Below are 17,095 nucleotides of genomic sequence, written 5' to 3' on the forward strand. Positions count from 1 at the left end.
ATATCACAGTGTCATAGTGTCTATGATTCATGAAATTTATTAAACAGTTTAATTAAAAACTGGTTCACATTTAGCAGAAACACAACAAATGTTGCAGATTATTTTAAAGCCACAGTGATCCAAAAGTAAATAAAATCTTAACCCCACCCACCACAAGTTCAGCAACATGATTGGATGCTGCTGCTTCTCCTACATTGATGACAGGTCTTTTAATCTAAGACTAATACCAAACAAGCATATTTATTACAGCTGTGTTGGGTTGCTAACATTAGTATGAGACTATACAGCAAGTCTGTCAGGCTCTGCGACCACCAGATGCCGCTGTAATCACACACTGACTGTTAAGTACCTACAAATTGGAGAAGAAAACTGTAGATGGTATGTTTGAAAAACATGATGAGGAGCTGAGAAAACAAATATGAGGCACAGAAGTTGTTACTTAGAAAAGGACTAACACAAATAATAAAATACTGAAATAAAAACATGTGACACTGTTTCAAATGGTCACACGAGGGTTTAGTGACAAATAGAGCAGAAAATAAGATTTAAAAAGAATCTTTCACCAGCTTTTCCACATGTATAAAGTTTAAAAACCAGATGTAAATTCCAGGATGTTTCAGGTTTGTTCCAGAAGCAGCTCACAGTCCCGACTGTTTCAACAGGCCTCATTCACACAGCCTGTTTCCACTCGGCAGAGTGCTTCAGCTTCCTCGTCTTCATTATCAGCCATGAAATGTAAACGTCTGAAGACTCAGTCCAAACTCAGGGCAACGCTAATGCTAACAATAGACAATGCTAGCACGCTGGTGGTTTACAGGTGCACAGTTTGAGGTTCACCGGCAAATCGACAACACGACAGTGTAATCTTCACCCTAAAATTTAATGATTGACATTATGAGGACTTGCATTTTGTCCCCACAAGGAAGGCGAGTCCCCACAATGTGACTGTGTAAACAAATGTATGTAAACTACAACATGAGTAATACATGCACGCGCACACACACAAACACACACACACAGGAAGTCTGCTGGTCTTTATCATAAAATGCATCTGTGACCTTTCCTCATTGAAATCCACAGAACACATGCTGGTCCACCTGCTTTGTACACAGTACTAGTACTCGTTGTACAGGTGTGTACATGATCACAGTATCTCCTAACACACATACACACACACTCTCGGTCAGTCTGGCGTCCTCTAGTGGTGTTCCTGCAGCAGCTTCAGGATGGAGGGAAACATCAGCTCAGGAGCGTCCAGACCCCAGATAAAATCCAGATGTTCCCAGTGTTCAATGTGCTGATGGTAGACCAGGTTAGACACCTGCAGACAGACGGGCAGACAGACAGGCACAGAGACAGACAGGCAGAGAGAGATACAGACAGACAGACAAACAGACATTAATAGAGAGAATTGGTCATTATCAATAAATTACTTCCCTAATTTTCTCAGAATTGCTGCCTCCTCACTGTGGATGAACCAGCTTTCTGCTGTGGAGTTTAGACTCGGCTCAGTCTGAGCTCAGCTCTGTCACGACCATAGACGGTACAATCATGGTCATAGTCTCCATGACAACACCCACAGGTTTCTGAGGAGCCCAAACGTCTTTTAGTACCACGCTGTAAACAGGTTTATTTCTGCTGTAAAGTTGGACATTTTATTGTGGGGGTCTATGGGGACTGATTCACTTTTGGAGGCAGCCTCAAGTGGTCATTTGAAGAACTGCAGTTTTTGGCATTCCCTTTTCCAGAAATGTCTCCTGAGCCTTAAAACAGAGCTACATTAGACCAGGATCAGGTCTGTCACAGGAGGGGTGTGTGTGTGTGTGTCACCTGTGAGGACTCACCTGAGTGAGGAGGACAGCCACGTCTTTGGGGTCCGCCAGTGTGTCGTGTCCCCCTGAGAACAGAGCGGTGGGAACCTTCATGTCGTGGACGTGGTATTCAGGGGGAGTGGACTGAGGACAGGACCCGTTGAAGACAGACAGACAGGAAGTAAACAGAGATGTGAGCAGACAGGGTCAGTGTCTCTGTGGATGAATCCACGTGGTCTTAAAAACTGAGAAAGGACTGCACTTAAAGGACTGGACTCAGGTCTCAGGTTCTTTGGACTCTAATAGGGCCAGGTAGAGTCTCACCTGGTTGTAGTGTTTCATGTTTCCTGCAGCTCCAAAGTCATAGGCCATCAGCTTCCCTCCATGAACCGCCTGAAAACAACAGCAGCAGCTGAGATAAAGCTTCTGTAACTGTGTCCTTTAGTTTTAGACGTTGGCAGAGAGGACATTTTGTCTTCTGTCTGAGGGTTCAGGTCTGGGGTTGGGTTTCAGGTTTAGGGGGTACCACAGCGTTGGTGTATGTCAGGGTTCGAATACATTGTTTGACTTTGTGAAGGAGGTGTGTTTCAGGTCAGAGGCTGGAGAATGCATGATGTCAATGTGGGTCTTCACAAGTACAGTGTGTGTGTGTGTGTGTGTGTGTGTGTGTGTTACCTGGGCCCAGTGGACCATGTTCTGGACTGAGGTCCCAGCAGGACAGTGTGTGGCGTAGACTGGAGTCCGAGTCTGGAAACATATTTGCAAATATTAACTCACAAATAATTATACAAAGTCTACTTACTGTCTGTTTGGACTTTTGTCCACATCTCATGATCTTCATCAGCAAATAGAGATAAAATGATCTAAAGTGCTGAAGTCCAGGTGGTCGGACTGGTAACTACTGTGAGATGTGATCAAAAGCTCCAAACAGCTAGTAAGTGGGTCTTGAGTTGAGATCATTTCATTAAACACGCTGCTCCTAAAGGTCAACAAAGAGAAGTGTGAAAGCATCCAGCTCATGTATGAATATGTGATGTCACATCAATTAACATGTTAATGACTGTGTAAGATTTTAATCACGAGCAAAACCCGCCACGTGTCGTGTTTCACGGTTAAAACGTGTCCAGGTGTGTGCTTAACGAACCATGTTGAGGTTTTTCTCGTCGAAGCCACAGAGGATGAAGAACAGGTTTCCACACAGCTCACTGAGCAGCCGCTTCCCACACACGTGTTCTGCAAACCATTCGATCATGTGATCCTGAGGCAGGAAGTCCCGCCTACCAAACAGGTCCTGATGGCGACCATCAAACGCATCGTCGATACATCAGCAGAGAGACACAACAGATGACAGTCGGTCAATCACTAAATCAACTGATCAAGCAATTAAACTAATCAATTAAATCATCTTCAGTAGTTATTAATGAATAAAAACAGTCAGAAAGTCAAAAAATCAATTAGTCAATGAATCAACCACTTTATCTAATCAACCTCTTAATCATCTGATTAACTTCATTAACTTGTTATTTGGTAGTTTTTAAATCATTATCAGGTGATTGATCAATTACCTTGTTGCATTTGCTATTAACTTGTTAACAGATAATAAGTCAGGCAACAATAACTCATTAACAGGTAATAGGTCATGTGACAATACCTCGTTAACAGGTAAATCTGTCAGGTGATAATAAGTCATTCACAGGACTTATTATCACATCATATGATGATAGTATTTTGTTGACAGCTAATCTGTCACTAATAATAACTGAATAACAGGTAACAGGTCATGTCATAACAACTTGTGAACCCATAACTTGTCAGGTGATAATAACTCACTGACAGGTCATTTATCAGGTGATACCACCTCATTAGTAGTAGTTCTTACCCAGATGAGAAACTCAGGTACGACAGACATTTTGGTCATGGGACTAGCGGTGAACGCTACAGTCGCTACAGGAGCCAAACCGAAGAACAACTTGATCTTACTGGCCAGTTCCGGCAGCGTGGAGAACGCTATGAATGCTGGGAAACAAGCGCAGAGAATAATTAGTTATGTTTTCTCAATGTGACGTGATGTTATCCTTCCAGTTTTTCAAAATGTGTGTGTGTGTGTGTGTGTGTGTGTCTGTTACCTATAGTGGTTCCCTGAGAGTGTCCGATGTAGTAGATCTGTTCCTGACCCGTCACCTTCAGGATGTGGTTTACAACAGCTGGAAGATCCTTCAGAGCCAACTCATCATAGCTGCAGAGGCAGACACAGGAAATATCTCACCTGTCACAGATTACACCACCTCACCTCACCTCACCTGTCTGAGATACCATCAGGACACAGGTGTTGATGAAACTCGTACTGCTCCTTTAAACACTTCAAACCCCCGCCGAACTAAACATTTGTCTATTTTAACCACAGTACATCAACCTGATGCCAGATACCTGACTCCACCTGTTCATACCTGACCTCACACACTCCTTCAGTAACACACACTGTATGGAGCTAAACATGTGTAATACAGGAGCATCTCATTTATTTTTCCTATCAAATTTATCTATCTGCCACTGAGGAGATATGATGTCAGACAGGTGATGTAATGACAAGCAGGTGTTCGCACCTGAACCTCCAGAAGTCGTCCTGGTCTGGCGTGAGCGTTTGGTGTTTCCTGGACCAGGTGTTTCCTCTGCTGTTTCCCATCCACACGTCGTAGCCGGCGTCGGCCAGCACGTAGCCCAGACTGGAGTTGGGCAGGTTGGTGATCCAGTTACTGCCCGCGGCCAGGAGGCCGTGCTGGAGGAGCACCGCGGGCCTCGGACCTGCAGGACACGAACACACGACAGCACATGCTGAGCAGGTCCGAGTCCCTGATACGTCATTTCCTGTCACACGTCCACTGTCATCTATTTAAAAACTACAGTAAGATAGTTTCAATACTTTCAGTCATTGTGTATTACTCATATACTGAATTTATTTAGAATTATATTAAAAAATGAATTCTTTGTGTTTTTGCTTTCAGATTGATCCTATAATAAGAGGAGTTTATTAATTTTTCTGTAGCACATACAATAGATATAAATTTAGGTAGGTTCACCAACTAGAACAGGGTTCAAACAAACGGTATATGTCCACTTTTTCAATGCTTAAATGCAATAAAAACATCTTTTTTGTGTATTCAAAATTCATTTTTTCATCAAAACAGCCACAAAATTGGCTTAGAACCATTACATTGTAACAACAGTTAGAACAGGGGTTCTTTCACTTTGACCGGTCCGACGAGAAACCAGTGTTTGCAGAAGGTTCCTAGGTGTGTGTTGAATATGCACAAACCGGCATTAGAGGAATGCAGCGCGATACTGCTGCAATGTGGATTAAAGCAGTATGATGCAAATTCACAACAATAGCCGTTAAGGGGTTAACTAGTCACTATAAATGTCTAATTAATATAAAAAAAGTCAATTGAAGTAGAAGTACCTCAAAACTGTTCATACTGACTTTTACATTCAATTATTCATTTGACTTGATTATAATTTATTTTAACATTTCTAATTTAGAGGTTTGTTCAGAGATTCCTGATATGTTGATTCTCTAAAAATGTTTCTTATTTTACTGAATGTAGTTTTAAAAAAGTCATAAATAAACAAATATTGTTCCTGTTGTTCTTATTTGCACCTCCATTTGCTGTCTGCACCCCCCCGCTTGTGTGAAGAGCTTCTGTAAAAGTGAATTTCTCCATTGTGAGATTGATTAAATCTTATGTTATCTTATATGATGTAAAAATCATCAAATTTAAAAAAAAATTGCATGAAAAACTAAAACTTTTTTTTTTGTGTGTGTGTGTGTGTGTGTGTTGGTGTGTATGTCTGTGTGTGCTGACGTGTGTGTCGCACTCAGGGTCTGAAGTCCTCGGACAGTCTGACCTGGAGCATGTTTGATTCCTTGTGGGATCCTGTTGACAGTCAGGATGTAGCCGTCCTCCGTCACCACCTCGTGTTCCTCCGCAGGGTAACCCCACCATCGGATGATCTCTGTCTACACACACACACACACACAGATATTACCACACTCATGAGGCCCTTCTGATTGGTCGTTGCATGGCGGTGCAGGCCTCTTACTTTCTCTGTGCTAAAGAAGCTAGCAGCTTTTAGAGCTAGTTATTAATGATTCTGATTTCTAAAACCAACAATAATCGAATGCAGAGGCAGTAAATGCATGAAAACAGTCTTTACAACAGGCCCTTTGAGGAAAACCCTAATGTGGCCCACCCAGCATGACAGGGAGTGTGACACCCCTGCAGACAATGAATCAGCTAATCAGAGCATCACATGGACACAGCTCGTGTAACCATGGTAACTGTAAAACATTTGAGGCTTTCCTCATCCAAAATCTAAATTAAAAGACTAAAATGTGACTGATATGAGGAACGTGGTTTGATGTGGGAGGAAAAACGCTGTTCTCAGTAGCAGCAGAGTTCAGTTGTTCAGCTCAGCTCTTCATTTGAAAAACTTTACCTGCGCACATGAGTGCAGGGGGGCGGGCTTATGAACACCTGAGGGAACACCTTCCTATCTCTCTCGCAGCAGCTCAGACACATTAAACATCTGTACAGCCACACACAGGCCAGAGCCGGTTCAGGTCCGGTCCTCCAGGACGCAGCCGGCGTCTGATTCTGCAGAAACTGAGTGTCTCAACGTCTGTGACACATCTGTAACATCTGTCTCTGTGCTGCTGCTGCTGCAACAGTTCAGTCAACAGTATTAAAAGTCGGCAGCAAGTTGTGAAAATATTCTGAATCTTGGGATGGACCAGAATCACCTCTGAGCTCCTCCACACAGAGAGGAAGCAGAATAAGGAAGTGACCTCTGACACAAACAGCAGCAGTAAACAGTGAAGGCAGCACGGCCGCCGCCTCCAACTCATGTTAGCTTCAGGCCCCGTTGGCTAATCTAGTTCCACAAAGGCGATTCCGGCATAGTGGCCACACTCGGTACTGCAACTCCGGCAGCGTCACAGGACGCTCACAAAAAGAGGGCTCCAAATATTTCTGAGCACCACAAACAAATCATTTTACTATCAGAAATTGATGCTGAATGTGTTTAAGAGTCTGTCGTCATTTAGTTTGTAATGCAAACGAGATCTATGATTTAAAGTCTTGTCAATGGTTTCTAATTATTCCAGTGAGAAAAGCGGCAACGCAGCAACAGAGGGAGAGAAGAAGAAGAGCAACAGTTTGTTAACAGGAAGCAAACAACACATGATTTAAAGAGTTACAAAACTGTCCTGTCCGGGTTTCATAAGGACGGAAACACACTCAACACTTCAGACACCAAGGAAACACACAGTGAGCTGGTGTGAGGGAGAATGAACTGTGTGAACTCTGTGTACTCTGTGTACTGTGTGCGTACTCTGTGTACTCACAATGTTCATGTGCACTTCAGGGTCCAGCTTCTGATGCCGTTGATCTGAGCGTCGGTGGACATCAGAGAGTCTCAGAGTGGACGATCTGCTGTCAGTCGGTCCGGCGTGGACGAGACCTGAAAGCATCAACACACACACCGCAACGCACAACATCCTCTGACACACACACACACACACACACACACACACACACACACACACACGCAGACAGACAAACACACCCCGATTGATGTATGCTGCTGTAACTTCCACAACATCACTCTGTCCTGACATCAGATCTAAAACATCACAGAGCAGAACTTCAGCTTCAGGTTAAAGTTTAACAGGAAGTGACTTCATCAGCGCTATCAGACAACATGACGACAGTGAATCATCGAGGTGAAAAGCTAAGAGGGACTCGGCCAGAGTGTCTTAGAGCCACTTTGATCACATGAATGATCTCATCATGAAGTGAACTTCAGGGGTCAGAAACAGCTTGTTCTGTGTGAGGGAGATGGACTTTGATCAGCTGATATCGCTCCGCTGTGAAACGCTCACACAGGAAAGAGTCGACAGCAGTTGCGGGTGGTTGACTGAAATCAACAATGGTGGCTTGGTTAGTGCAGATGCCTCTTCATCATCACGTCCACAGTGGCTTCAGCAAGAGTTCGATTCACTACATCATACAGTTCATTGATCTGATTGATTAAAGTCAGCCTGTGACAGACAGTTCATCCATCCAATCACCTGCCAAGTATTTTTTTTTAAAAAAGACTAAACTTTCCAGATGTTTCTGAGTAGCAGACCATCAGCATCTGGTCAGCAACGATGCATTTACTGACCAAACTGAAAGGGCAGTAAGATAAACACGAAGAATAACACAAAGATAAACGTGATTCAATTAATCAGATTAGACATTAAGAACTTCTTTAGTGGCTCTTTAAAATGTGCAGAGGTGTTACACCAAGACCTCACTAATGTGCAGCCTGTTTCCAGCCTGTTTCCAGACATTTCCAGCCTGTTTCCATACATTTCCAGCCTGTTTCCAGGCTGTTGTTTCTGTTTGCTGTTTCTGTCTGTTTTGAACGCACTGATTTTAAGCATAACTCGGTATAAAAGGCGTTTAAAATCAGCCGTTAAAGTGAAGCAGATCTTTAAACCGACATAAACATTACTTCAGCTGTTTCCGGTCGGAACTTTTTGAGGATTTTAACAGCAAAAAGTTGACACGAAGAGTTCAGATGAACACAGTTAATGAGGCATTAATAACACACGAATAGCGTTATTTAACACTTACCTGTCCGCGGCTCTCTGACCACAAACGTCTCTCTGATCACCTGATTGTCTGTACCGGAAAACACGGAAGAGACGTCAGAGGGACGAGCTCTCTGTGATTGGTCAACTAAAACTGTTAACTGTTTGTTTTCCGCTGATCAGTAGCAAAGATTTCTGATCGAAACTCCTCTCTGATCAATCAACACACACCGAAAACAGAAACCCAACACAGACCCTAAACCGTCAGCAAGGAAAACCTGCAGAACTCAACTGACTTGGACCAAAAAAATGAAATCGAACAATACAATCAAACACAGAACAAACAAACAAAAAAAATAAGAAAGTAGAATAAGAACCGATCCATTAAAACTAATATTAGCAACACGTAGTAGAAGCAATTTTCTAATACTCTTACACTCAGGTCAATTTATTTAACAAAATATGCAAGTAAAAGCACTCAGTACACAGCAGAATAGTACTTCAGAGTTTTATATTGTATTTTGTATTAATGTGTAAACTAATAATTTATAAAAAGGCACTGAATTGTATATGTCTGTAAAACATATTAAGTAAACATAAAGGAGATGAAGCAGATGAAGCAGATGAAGTACCAACGTCAACTAGAAAACATAAACTATAATGAGGAATAGTTTTTATTTTGAAGTTTAGTCTCTTTACTTTTTCTGAAACAACAAAAATACATTAACGTTACTAAATATTAGATATAAGATATTTTTACATAAATAAAATATTTATTTTTGAAATGTTAGCCGGATGTCGCTTATTTATTCCGTGCGACTTGACGCGGCCCTGAATCAGGGATAGTTTTTGTTGTCCATCCACATTCATTGGTTTTATAATGTAGGAGGCGTGTTTAACTTCTGCTCTGGAACCAAAGACATGCCGAACTGGAAGAGTTAAAACCCGGTATATAGTTCCGTTATCGCGGTGGTCCGGCTACGGTTCCGTGCTAAACATGTCCCGGGTTCTTATAGTCGGAGCGGGCCTGACAGGCAGCCTGTGCGCGTGCCTGCTGAGGAGAGAAATGCAGAATAAAGTTGAGATAGTGGTGTGGGACAAGGCGAGGGGCTCAGGTGAGTCTGTCAGATCTTCATTCAGCAATCTTACAATTTTAGATTTTCTAGTGTACAGTCGAACAGCGTTACACTACAGAATGTGACTGAAGACACTTTCCGTATCACTGGACCCTTTTCTTCAATTCGGCTCGGAAATAATTAATAAAATCTTCCAAAATATGTAGTTTTACAATAACATGAAATTAGAGGTGATACAACTGGCCGAAGACTCGTATTAAATGTAAGAGTTATGTCCGATTGACCTCATACACGCTGAGGAGAGAGAGGAAGAGTCAGACACGGTGTCACTGAAGAACAGTGATCTAACCCCTGCTGATGAAGACTGTGCGTACAGTTGAAAGCCCTGCAACAATGTGTGAAATATTTGCACCGAGTACTGGTTTTACACAGCAGAAGGTGTCATTTTCTAAAGCAAAATAAAAAGATCACATACTTCAGAAAACTTCAATAAACCCCCCAAACTACAGCATAGATCATCTACTGATTTGATCAATAAAAAGAACATTTGCGCAGATCGAAGCAATGCGAGCGCACACTACAAGACATTATCAAGATGACGGGAACCCACTTCTAGGCAGACTAGACTGGACCTCCTTTCTTAAGTTTAAGCAACTGTGATCTACAAAGTCTTTTATATACTGAGGTTTGAAGGCTCCAAGTTAGAAGTGAGATTAAACTTAGAGGTTTTTTATTATAATTGTTCAGATTTATTCTGAATAGAGGAAGATTTCATTTATTAAAATCCACTTTTGGTGTTTGTTACTGGTTTCTGACAGTTTAGCACAAAAAATGAACCCACGTATGACCTGTCTGTCTCTCTGTCTGTCTGTCTCTCTGTCTGTCTCTCTGCCTGTCCATCTGTGTGTCAGGGGGCAGGATGTCTACCACTCGTCCTCCCGACCCTTCGTCAAACTCAGCTGATCTTGGAGCTCAGTACATCACGTCCACGTCAGCGTACGCTCAGTCCCACCACAGGTAGGACAAACACCTGTCTGCTGCATCACAGCTGCTGCCTTTAAAGCACACAGAGGAACCGTGAACCTGTATGTGTGTGTGTGTGTGTGTGTGTGTGTGTGTGTGTGTGTGTGTGTGTGTGTGTGTGTGTCAGTTTCTACTCTGAGCTGCTGTCTGCAGGTGTCCTGCAGCCCCTCAATGGTCTGGTCGAAGGACTGAAGCAGAGAGACGGCAGCAAGGATTACATGACGCCACTGGGCATGTGCAGTGTGGTCAAACACTTCCTGTCTGAGTCAGGTACACACCTGTCTGTCTGTCTGTCTGTCTGTCTGTCTGTCAATTCTTGGGTTCTCTTACCAACTTGGGGATCTGGGGTTGTCCAGACCTCCAGACCTTCAGGTCTTCAGAATGTGTTGCTGAGACAGAGACTCGCCCTGATTCGTTAGGCTTCTTCAGAGTGTTCAGATGATCATTAGACTGAAGACAGACAAGGAAGTGACTCTTCAGACGGCGTCTCAGGTGTGACGGAGGCAAAGCCTGTACTTCACACCTGGAAGCTTCAGTACAACCACAGTGTGAGCTACCTGAGCAGGTCGCAGTCACACACACCTGTGTCTCTGACTTCACCTGAACAAACTGAATGAATGTGTCTAATCAAACTGAAACTGACCTGATGTGACGTTTCTCTCTCTGCGTGTCAGGAGCTCATTTGTTCTTCGAGCATCATGTGACCGGCCTGTACCGCCGCGGTGCATCATGGGAGGTCCAGAGGAAGGCGGGAGGCAGCGAGACGTTTGACGTGGTCGTCCTGACGATGCCGGTTCCTCAGATCCTGCAGCTGCAGGGAGACGTGGAACAAAGTGAGACACACATTTAAACTACCGTACCTGTCGGACCAGGTATTTCTACTCACATACTGGAGTACAGTACTGAGGTAGTTGTACTTGACTGAAGTGAGTGTTTCTGCTGTTCCTGTTAGAATGAAAGTGAAGTCTCACCTCAACGCGTTGATCTGACCGAGTTTAAAACATTAACAGTTAGTAAAATGTGTTATAATTGTTATGTTAATGCATTTTTTTATTATTCAACATATTATTAATGAGGTATACATATGTAAGCAGTACTTTTTACTTTGTTATTCATTTACTGTTGTACTTTAATCTGCAGTAATGCGTCGTACTCTATAAACTGGTCCAACACGTTTTGTAAGTAAAGTCTCTATAACTGTCAGATAGACGTAGGAGTATAAAATACACTAGAATAGTCAAGTAAATGTACTTAGTTACCTTCCACCACAGTACTTTGTGTAGTGATGTAGTTTGACCACACAGGGGCAGCAGCAGCACTGATGTCACAATGACTTTACAATCGTTCTTATTGTGGCAGGGTTATTGATTATGGGAAGTATTTTAAGCTATGAAATGTATATTTTTATAAAGATATTGAAGTTGAAAAGGTTTCTGAGGACCCCCACCGTCCTTAGAGACCCGAGGACCCAAAAACTGATCCCAGAACAGGACTGAACATTGCTCAGGGCTTTTACTTTGACGAGGCAGGAGGATGACTGCTTCCTCCTCCTGCAGAGCGTTTAGACCTGTCGCACACACGCACACACGCGCGCACACATACACACACACACACACACACACAGGATCAATACGCTTCCTCTGCTGGTAAATCACTTCCCTCGTCTCTGATTGGTCGATGGTTAACACACTAGTCTTAAAAGCTGCAGAACTTTCTGGTCTGCTTGTGTGTTTGTGTGTGTGTGTGTGTATGTATGTGAGTGTGTGCAAGTGTGCGTGAGTTTGGGCTGGAGATGACGACAGCCCCCTCCTTGTGTGTGTGTGTGTGTGTGTGTGTGTGTGTCTTGAGATGATGATGATGTCATCTTCAGCTCATCTGATTGGCTGACAGAGGACAGCGCCCATTTCCACTGTGCTGACACACACGGACAGACACACACTCAGGTTATTATTAGATACAGTGTGTGTGTGTGTGTGTGTGTGTGTGTGTGTTGGTGTGTGTCTGCAGCCTGTTTCTCAGAGATGTGAATCATGAAAAGGGTCTTTGTAAAGTGAAAAACTAAGAATTGTAACAAACAGAATGAAACATTAACATGAATCAAACTGAGATGAGATGAGTATTATGAGATAATACTTGAACTGTTCAATCATACTTAATTATTAGGTTTAACATGTCATACATGTACACACACACACATACATGTGAACATATAGTCACGTGCTTAAACTGTATAAACCTGCAGTTTATTCATATTTACTTACTTGTTCACACAATGTGTGAAACTGTAGGTATGTACAACTATACATTAGACAGTACTACTACAATAGAAGTGAAGTACAGGCGTTATTAATGGCTGCTGTCTGATTCAGACCCTGAATCAGTCCTCCAGCTAACGTTTCTGCTCCACTCAACTACGTAAAAGAACTTCGAGCATCATGGTGGAAAAGCTGATTGATTCGGTCTCTATGATACAGCTTTAACAAGCTGAGCGACGACTTTAAACAGCTACAATGAAACGTTAAGATGCTGCAATGAAGCTTTAGAGCGATCTGTGAACTGGCCGAGGAGCTCTCACACTCGCTCCATGATGGTGACGTCCCTCTTTCTCCTGCACTGCACTGATTGGCTGTTATTCGCTAAGTAATCGTCAGACTGTGCACCACTGTGCTGCTGTGTTTCGCCAACCTGTGGAAATAATCTGCAGAGAACTTCTCACTCCTCACTACTTCCTCCACTTGAGTGTTTTTCCTGCAGCACATAAAAGTGAAATTGACTGAGTCTGACTTTTTTTCCCTCAGTGCAGTTTGCAGAACCAGATCAGTCTCAATAATGAATGTTAGGGATGTGGCAATATATCGAATGAAACGATATCATGATCGAAATATTGCTCGATGCTGTTGAGCAGTTTTTTGCTCACGCTTAGCTCATGGCTGGCTACTTTAATTTTATTTTACAAGAGAAGGAAAGCAGAAGCACTTTAAGTAAAAAACACATTTTATGTGAATAAAAAATGCTGTGCACAGTATTTTATTAATAAAGGGCTTTTTTCAAGTCATTTATCTTTCCTTTTTCATAACACAATAAATTATATTGGGGACTTTTATCGAGGTATTATCGTACCGTACATTTTGGTATTGTTACATCCCTGATGAATCCACACGCAAGGACTCATAAATGTATTTTGTGAGTTCTATATTATATAAATAACCACATTACGGTAATATATAAGCTAAAATCTGGCAGAAAAATACATTTCATGTCTCATATCTATTCGTGCTTTACTTGCAAAGAAAAACTTAAAGATTGCTCACTTGAATATTTGTCGTTTAACGATGAAAATGGAATTGTTCATCAGCATTATTGACTAAATTAACACAGAAATCATGGTTTACAAGACAAATAACCATATTTGTGCGATGCTAGGTATGTGGGGATTTGTAGTTTTTGCTGGGAAGTCTGTTGAAAGAGTCATTAATGTAAGTTTTACTCATATGTGTTAATGCTGTTCTCAGGTTTGTGATTGTGTTGACTGTGATCGCCACGTGAGGAGACAGTTTTGAGTCCTGGATGATAAGATGCTCAACCAAAATCTTACAAATATACTGATCTGTGTTGTTGTCTCTGTCTGTCTGTCAGTGCTGTCTGTCCAGCAGAAGCAGCATTTAGAAGGGGTCCTGTACTCGTCCCGTTTCGCTGTTGCGCTCTTCTTCCCTCCAGACGTGGTCTTCAGCTTTCCCTGGGCGGCTCGATATGTCACTGACAACCCCTGCATCTGTTACATCGCTGCAGACTCCCGCAAACGCAACGCAGGTCTGTCTGCTCACCTGTCTGTCTGCTCACCTGTCTTACCCATGTGGATGAGATCAAACTCTTGACTTCAATTCTGGGTTTTAGCCCAAATTCTTCGCAAACAAAGCTTTATTTAGCATTGAGCTAATTAGCGTGACTGTTTGCTATGCTTTGAGGGACTACAAAATACAAAATCTCCCAAAGAGAGACATTAGCACTGTTGCCTAGTAGCCTTTAGCTTTCTAACACACAGGACTTAGCTACAGTGCGGCTAATTTAAATTTGCCTAATTAGCAGCAGAGTGCTGAACTTTCTGAAATGACTCTCATCCTCTTATCTTCTTCTGAAATGTCTCAACAGCTACTGGATGACTTGTGATAAATGTGGTTCAGACGTTCATGCTCCCCTCAGGATGAACTGTAATAACTCTGATGATCCTCTGACTTTTCATGTAGCGCCACCATCAGGTCAACATTTCAATATGTCCAACACTTTGGTTTATGACCTAATACCTGCAGGACGAATGACATTCCCATCAGCCTCTGCTGGACGAGCGTTTAAAGCTAATTAGCCAATGCTAGCATGCTAACGGGTGAATGCTGCATTCACGTCACCTTTTCTTGTGTTCAAGAACGCTCTGACATCTTTAGAGTCAGCTGCTGAACTGAAAAATGTTAGTGTCCATGAATGCACCATGGAGGAAATTTGAAAAGTCTCACATCTCACCAGTGTGACATCACCGCCACCACAAAATAACCACCTGGATTTCCATGTTTGCGTCCGCTCAGATGCTCCTGGTCGAGGTCCGTCCCTTGTCGCGCACACCAGCGTCCCGTTCGGCCTCGAGCACCTGGAGAAAGACAAGGAAGACGTCCAGCCACTCATCTTACAGGAACTACACAAGCTGCTTCCTGATTTGCCTGAACCAGTCAGCATCAAGTGCCAGAAGTGGAGGTACTCGCAGGTGAGGCAGGTTAAAGTCCCGTGAAAGGTGACGTTCTGATCCTGAACTGCTCTCAGTGAGGGTGTGTTTGATCTTTGACTCTGACCGTGCCTCCTGCAGGTGCTGACCCCGGTGACAGACAGTCCGGGTCAGATGACCGTCCTCGACCACCCGCTGCTCGTCTGCGGCGGTGACGCCTTCAGCCACTCCAACTTTGATGGCTGCGTGGAGTCTGCACTGAGCGTGCTCAGTGTGCTGAAGGCCTCGCTGTGAGACCACCGACACAACAGGAAGTGACTCCGGCAAAAGAATGTGACCTTTGCATGAGTCAGTAATCAATGAAGTCATCAGTGAACTAAAACAGTGAAGTAACAGTTTATAAAGTCATTAATTGTCTTTATATATAAATGTTTCAGTTACTGTTTGATTGTTTTTCAGTGTTTAGATGAATAAATGGATAAATGTCTGAATGGATGATTCCATTAATTTTTACAAATTTGAAGTTTAATCATTATGACATTAATTTAAACCCGGGTTAATTGAGGACTAACAAAACTGTTTTAACAGACGACTAATTTAAACCTGGTTCATCAGAGGACTAACTTGAATCTGGTTTATCAGAGGATTGATTTAATCCTGTTTCATTTGAGGATTTAAACCTGGTTTATCTGAAGACTAATTTAAACATGGTTTTGAGGACTAACTCAGACCTTGTTTATTTGAGGATTAACTTAAACCCGGGTTAATTGAGTACTAATTTAAGCCTAGTTGGTCTGAAAATTAGTTTAAGACTGTTTTATCTGAAGATGAACTTAAACCCAGGTTTAAGAGAGGGTTAATGTTACAGACTTCAGTATGAGAGCAGATTTCTCTCCTTGACCATGTGTGATCTTATGGGAACAACTGTGGTTTAACTCAAATGTTAAAGTGTCACAGCCAGGAATCAGACCCACTAAAGAGATTAATTCAACCTCTATGAAGGTCAGTCTGTCACACCTGTTGGCCGTTTGCTCACCTGAAGATGTTAAAACAGTCACACGCACTGTATGACTGATCCCTGTGTAACTCCTGTGTTTAGATATTGAGGTTGTAGTTGACAGACTGATGAATAAAAGTCAGCCGTGGAGTGAAGAAGCTGCTGGTTTGTGGTTTCTTTGCTGCTTTTCACTTTGATCTTTTTATAGAAGCAGATAAGACCGAATTAGTTATGGTTTGGTGCCCACAAGGCTCAGTTTGTGTGTGTGTGTGACCTAATTTTTGCGAGCCTGTTCTCCAGTAGCTGCAGTGCATTGTGGGGGAAGTGATTATCATTTCTGCCAAGTCACTGGTAGATCTCAGACACAGTAATATGAAAACCTTGTGTTTGTACACACATGGTTTCTGCAGAAAATGACTCCATGTGCAGATTTATTTCTATATATTTTTGTCTAAAGCGCAGCTTCTGTCTGTCCAGTATGACAGAAATAAGGCTCAACACAGACGGTACATATTCACCTTTTTCCTCCAGACTGAAACATCTCGCGGTCAATGACAGGAAAAACAGGAAGTGACCAATATTTTCCAAGGATCAGACAATAAGAGGTGACAAATATTTCAAGGACAGGCAGACGTTAATGTGCACTGAACGCATGATGTATCTGAGGACAACTATATATGAACAGGACATCCTGTTCATCCTTAGTTTGAAAGTAAACTTAACGTGTATTGAAAATGCTCAAGACGTATGTAAAAATACACTAGTATGTGGATGTATTGTTAGATTTTATGTAAACTGAAAGTACAGCTTACATTAAATTTAGGACTAGCATGAGCCAATATA

At 42.4% G+C, this 17,095-nt stretch overlaps 2 protein-coding genes across 3 annotated transcripts; one reads left to right on the forward strand and one right to left on the reverse strand.

Annotated features, from left to right (window-relative positions):
• Nucleotides 1–17: 17 nt before the first annotated feature.
• Nucleotides 18–8,538, reverse strand: lipf (lipase, gastric). 2 transcript variants are annotated; one of them, XM_041962660.1, is made up of 12 exons: nt 8,489–8,538; nt 7,213–7,368; nt 5,715–5,826; nt 4,415–4,613; nt 3,938–4,047; nt 3,691–3,827; nt 2,956–3,102; nt 2,487–2,558; nt 2,136–2,204; nt 1,845–1,955; nt 1,167–1,321; nt 999–1,017 (listed from the first exon to the last, which is right to left on the reverse strand). In XM_041962660.1, the coding sequence occupies exons 2-11, from the start codon at nt 7,363–7,365 to the stop codon at nt 1,199–1,201; spliced, it is 1,233 nt and encodes a 410-aa protein (XP_041818594.1). In that variant the 5' UTR covers nt 7,366–7,368; nt 8,489–8,538; the 3' UTR covers nt 999–1,017; nt 1,167–1,198. The 2 variants fall into 2 exon arrangements, with proteins under 2 accessions (XP_041818593.1, XP_041818594.1); XM_041962659.1 differs by having other exon boundaries at nt 18–1,321.
• An 817-nt stretch (nt 8,539–9,355) lies between these two features.
• On the forward strand, nt 9,356–16,415 carry rnls (renalase, FAD-dependent amine oxidase). The gene is made up of 7 exons (XM_041963020.1): nt 9,356–9,560; nt 10,433–10,538; nt 10,672–10,814; nt 11,219–11,377; nt 14,181–14,354; nt 15,122–15,297; nt 15,397–16,415. The coding sequence occupies exons 1-7, from the start codon at nt 9,443–9,445 to the stop codon at nt 15,547–15,549; spliced, it is 1,029 nt and encodes a 342-aa protein (XP_041818954.1). The 5' UTR covers nt 9,356–9,442; the 3' UTR covers nt 15,550–16,415.
• Nucleotides 16,416–17,095: the final 680 nt, after the last annotated feature.

The sequence above is a fragment of the Chelmon rostratus genome, chromosome 21, assembly GCF_017976325.1.
Source record: "Chelmon rostratus isolate fCheRos1 chromosome 21, fCheRos1.pri, whole genome shotgun sequence".
NCBI lineage: Eukaryota > Metazoa > Chordata > Actinopteri > Chaetodontiformes > Chaetodontidae > Chelmon > Chelmon rostratus.

Excerpts from the sequence above, each read along its gene's own strand:
- lipf (XM_041962659.1), bottom strand. The coding sequence starts at position 7,365 with ATGTTGTGCGTTGCGGTGTGTGTGTTGATGCTTTCAGGTCTCGTCCAC. Across the intron at positions 4,614-5,714 it reads AGGAATCAAACATGCTCCAG|GTCCGAGGCCCGCGGTGCTC; the intron begins GTCAGACTGTCC and ends CGTGTCCTGCAG. Across the intron at positions 4,048-4,414 it reads GACGACTTCTGGAGGTTCAG|CTATGATGAGTTGGCTCTGA; the intron begins GTGCGAACACCT and ends CTGCCTCTGCAG.
- rnls (XM_041963020.1), top strand. The coding sequence starts at position 9,443 with ATGTCCCGGGTTCTTATAGTCGGAGCGGGCCTGACAGGCAGCCTGTGC. Across the intron at positions 9,561-10,432 it reads GGACAAGGCGAGGGGCTCAG|GGGGCAGGATGTCTACCACT; the intron begins GTGAGTCTGTCA and ends TCTGTGTGTCAG. Across the intron at positions 10,815-11,218 it reads ACACTTCCTGTCTGAGTCAG|GAGCTCATTTGTTCTTCGAG; the intron begins GTACACACCTGT and ends TCTGCGTGTCAG.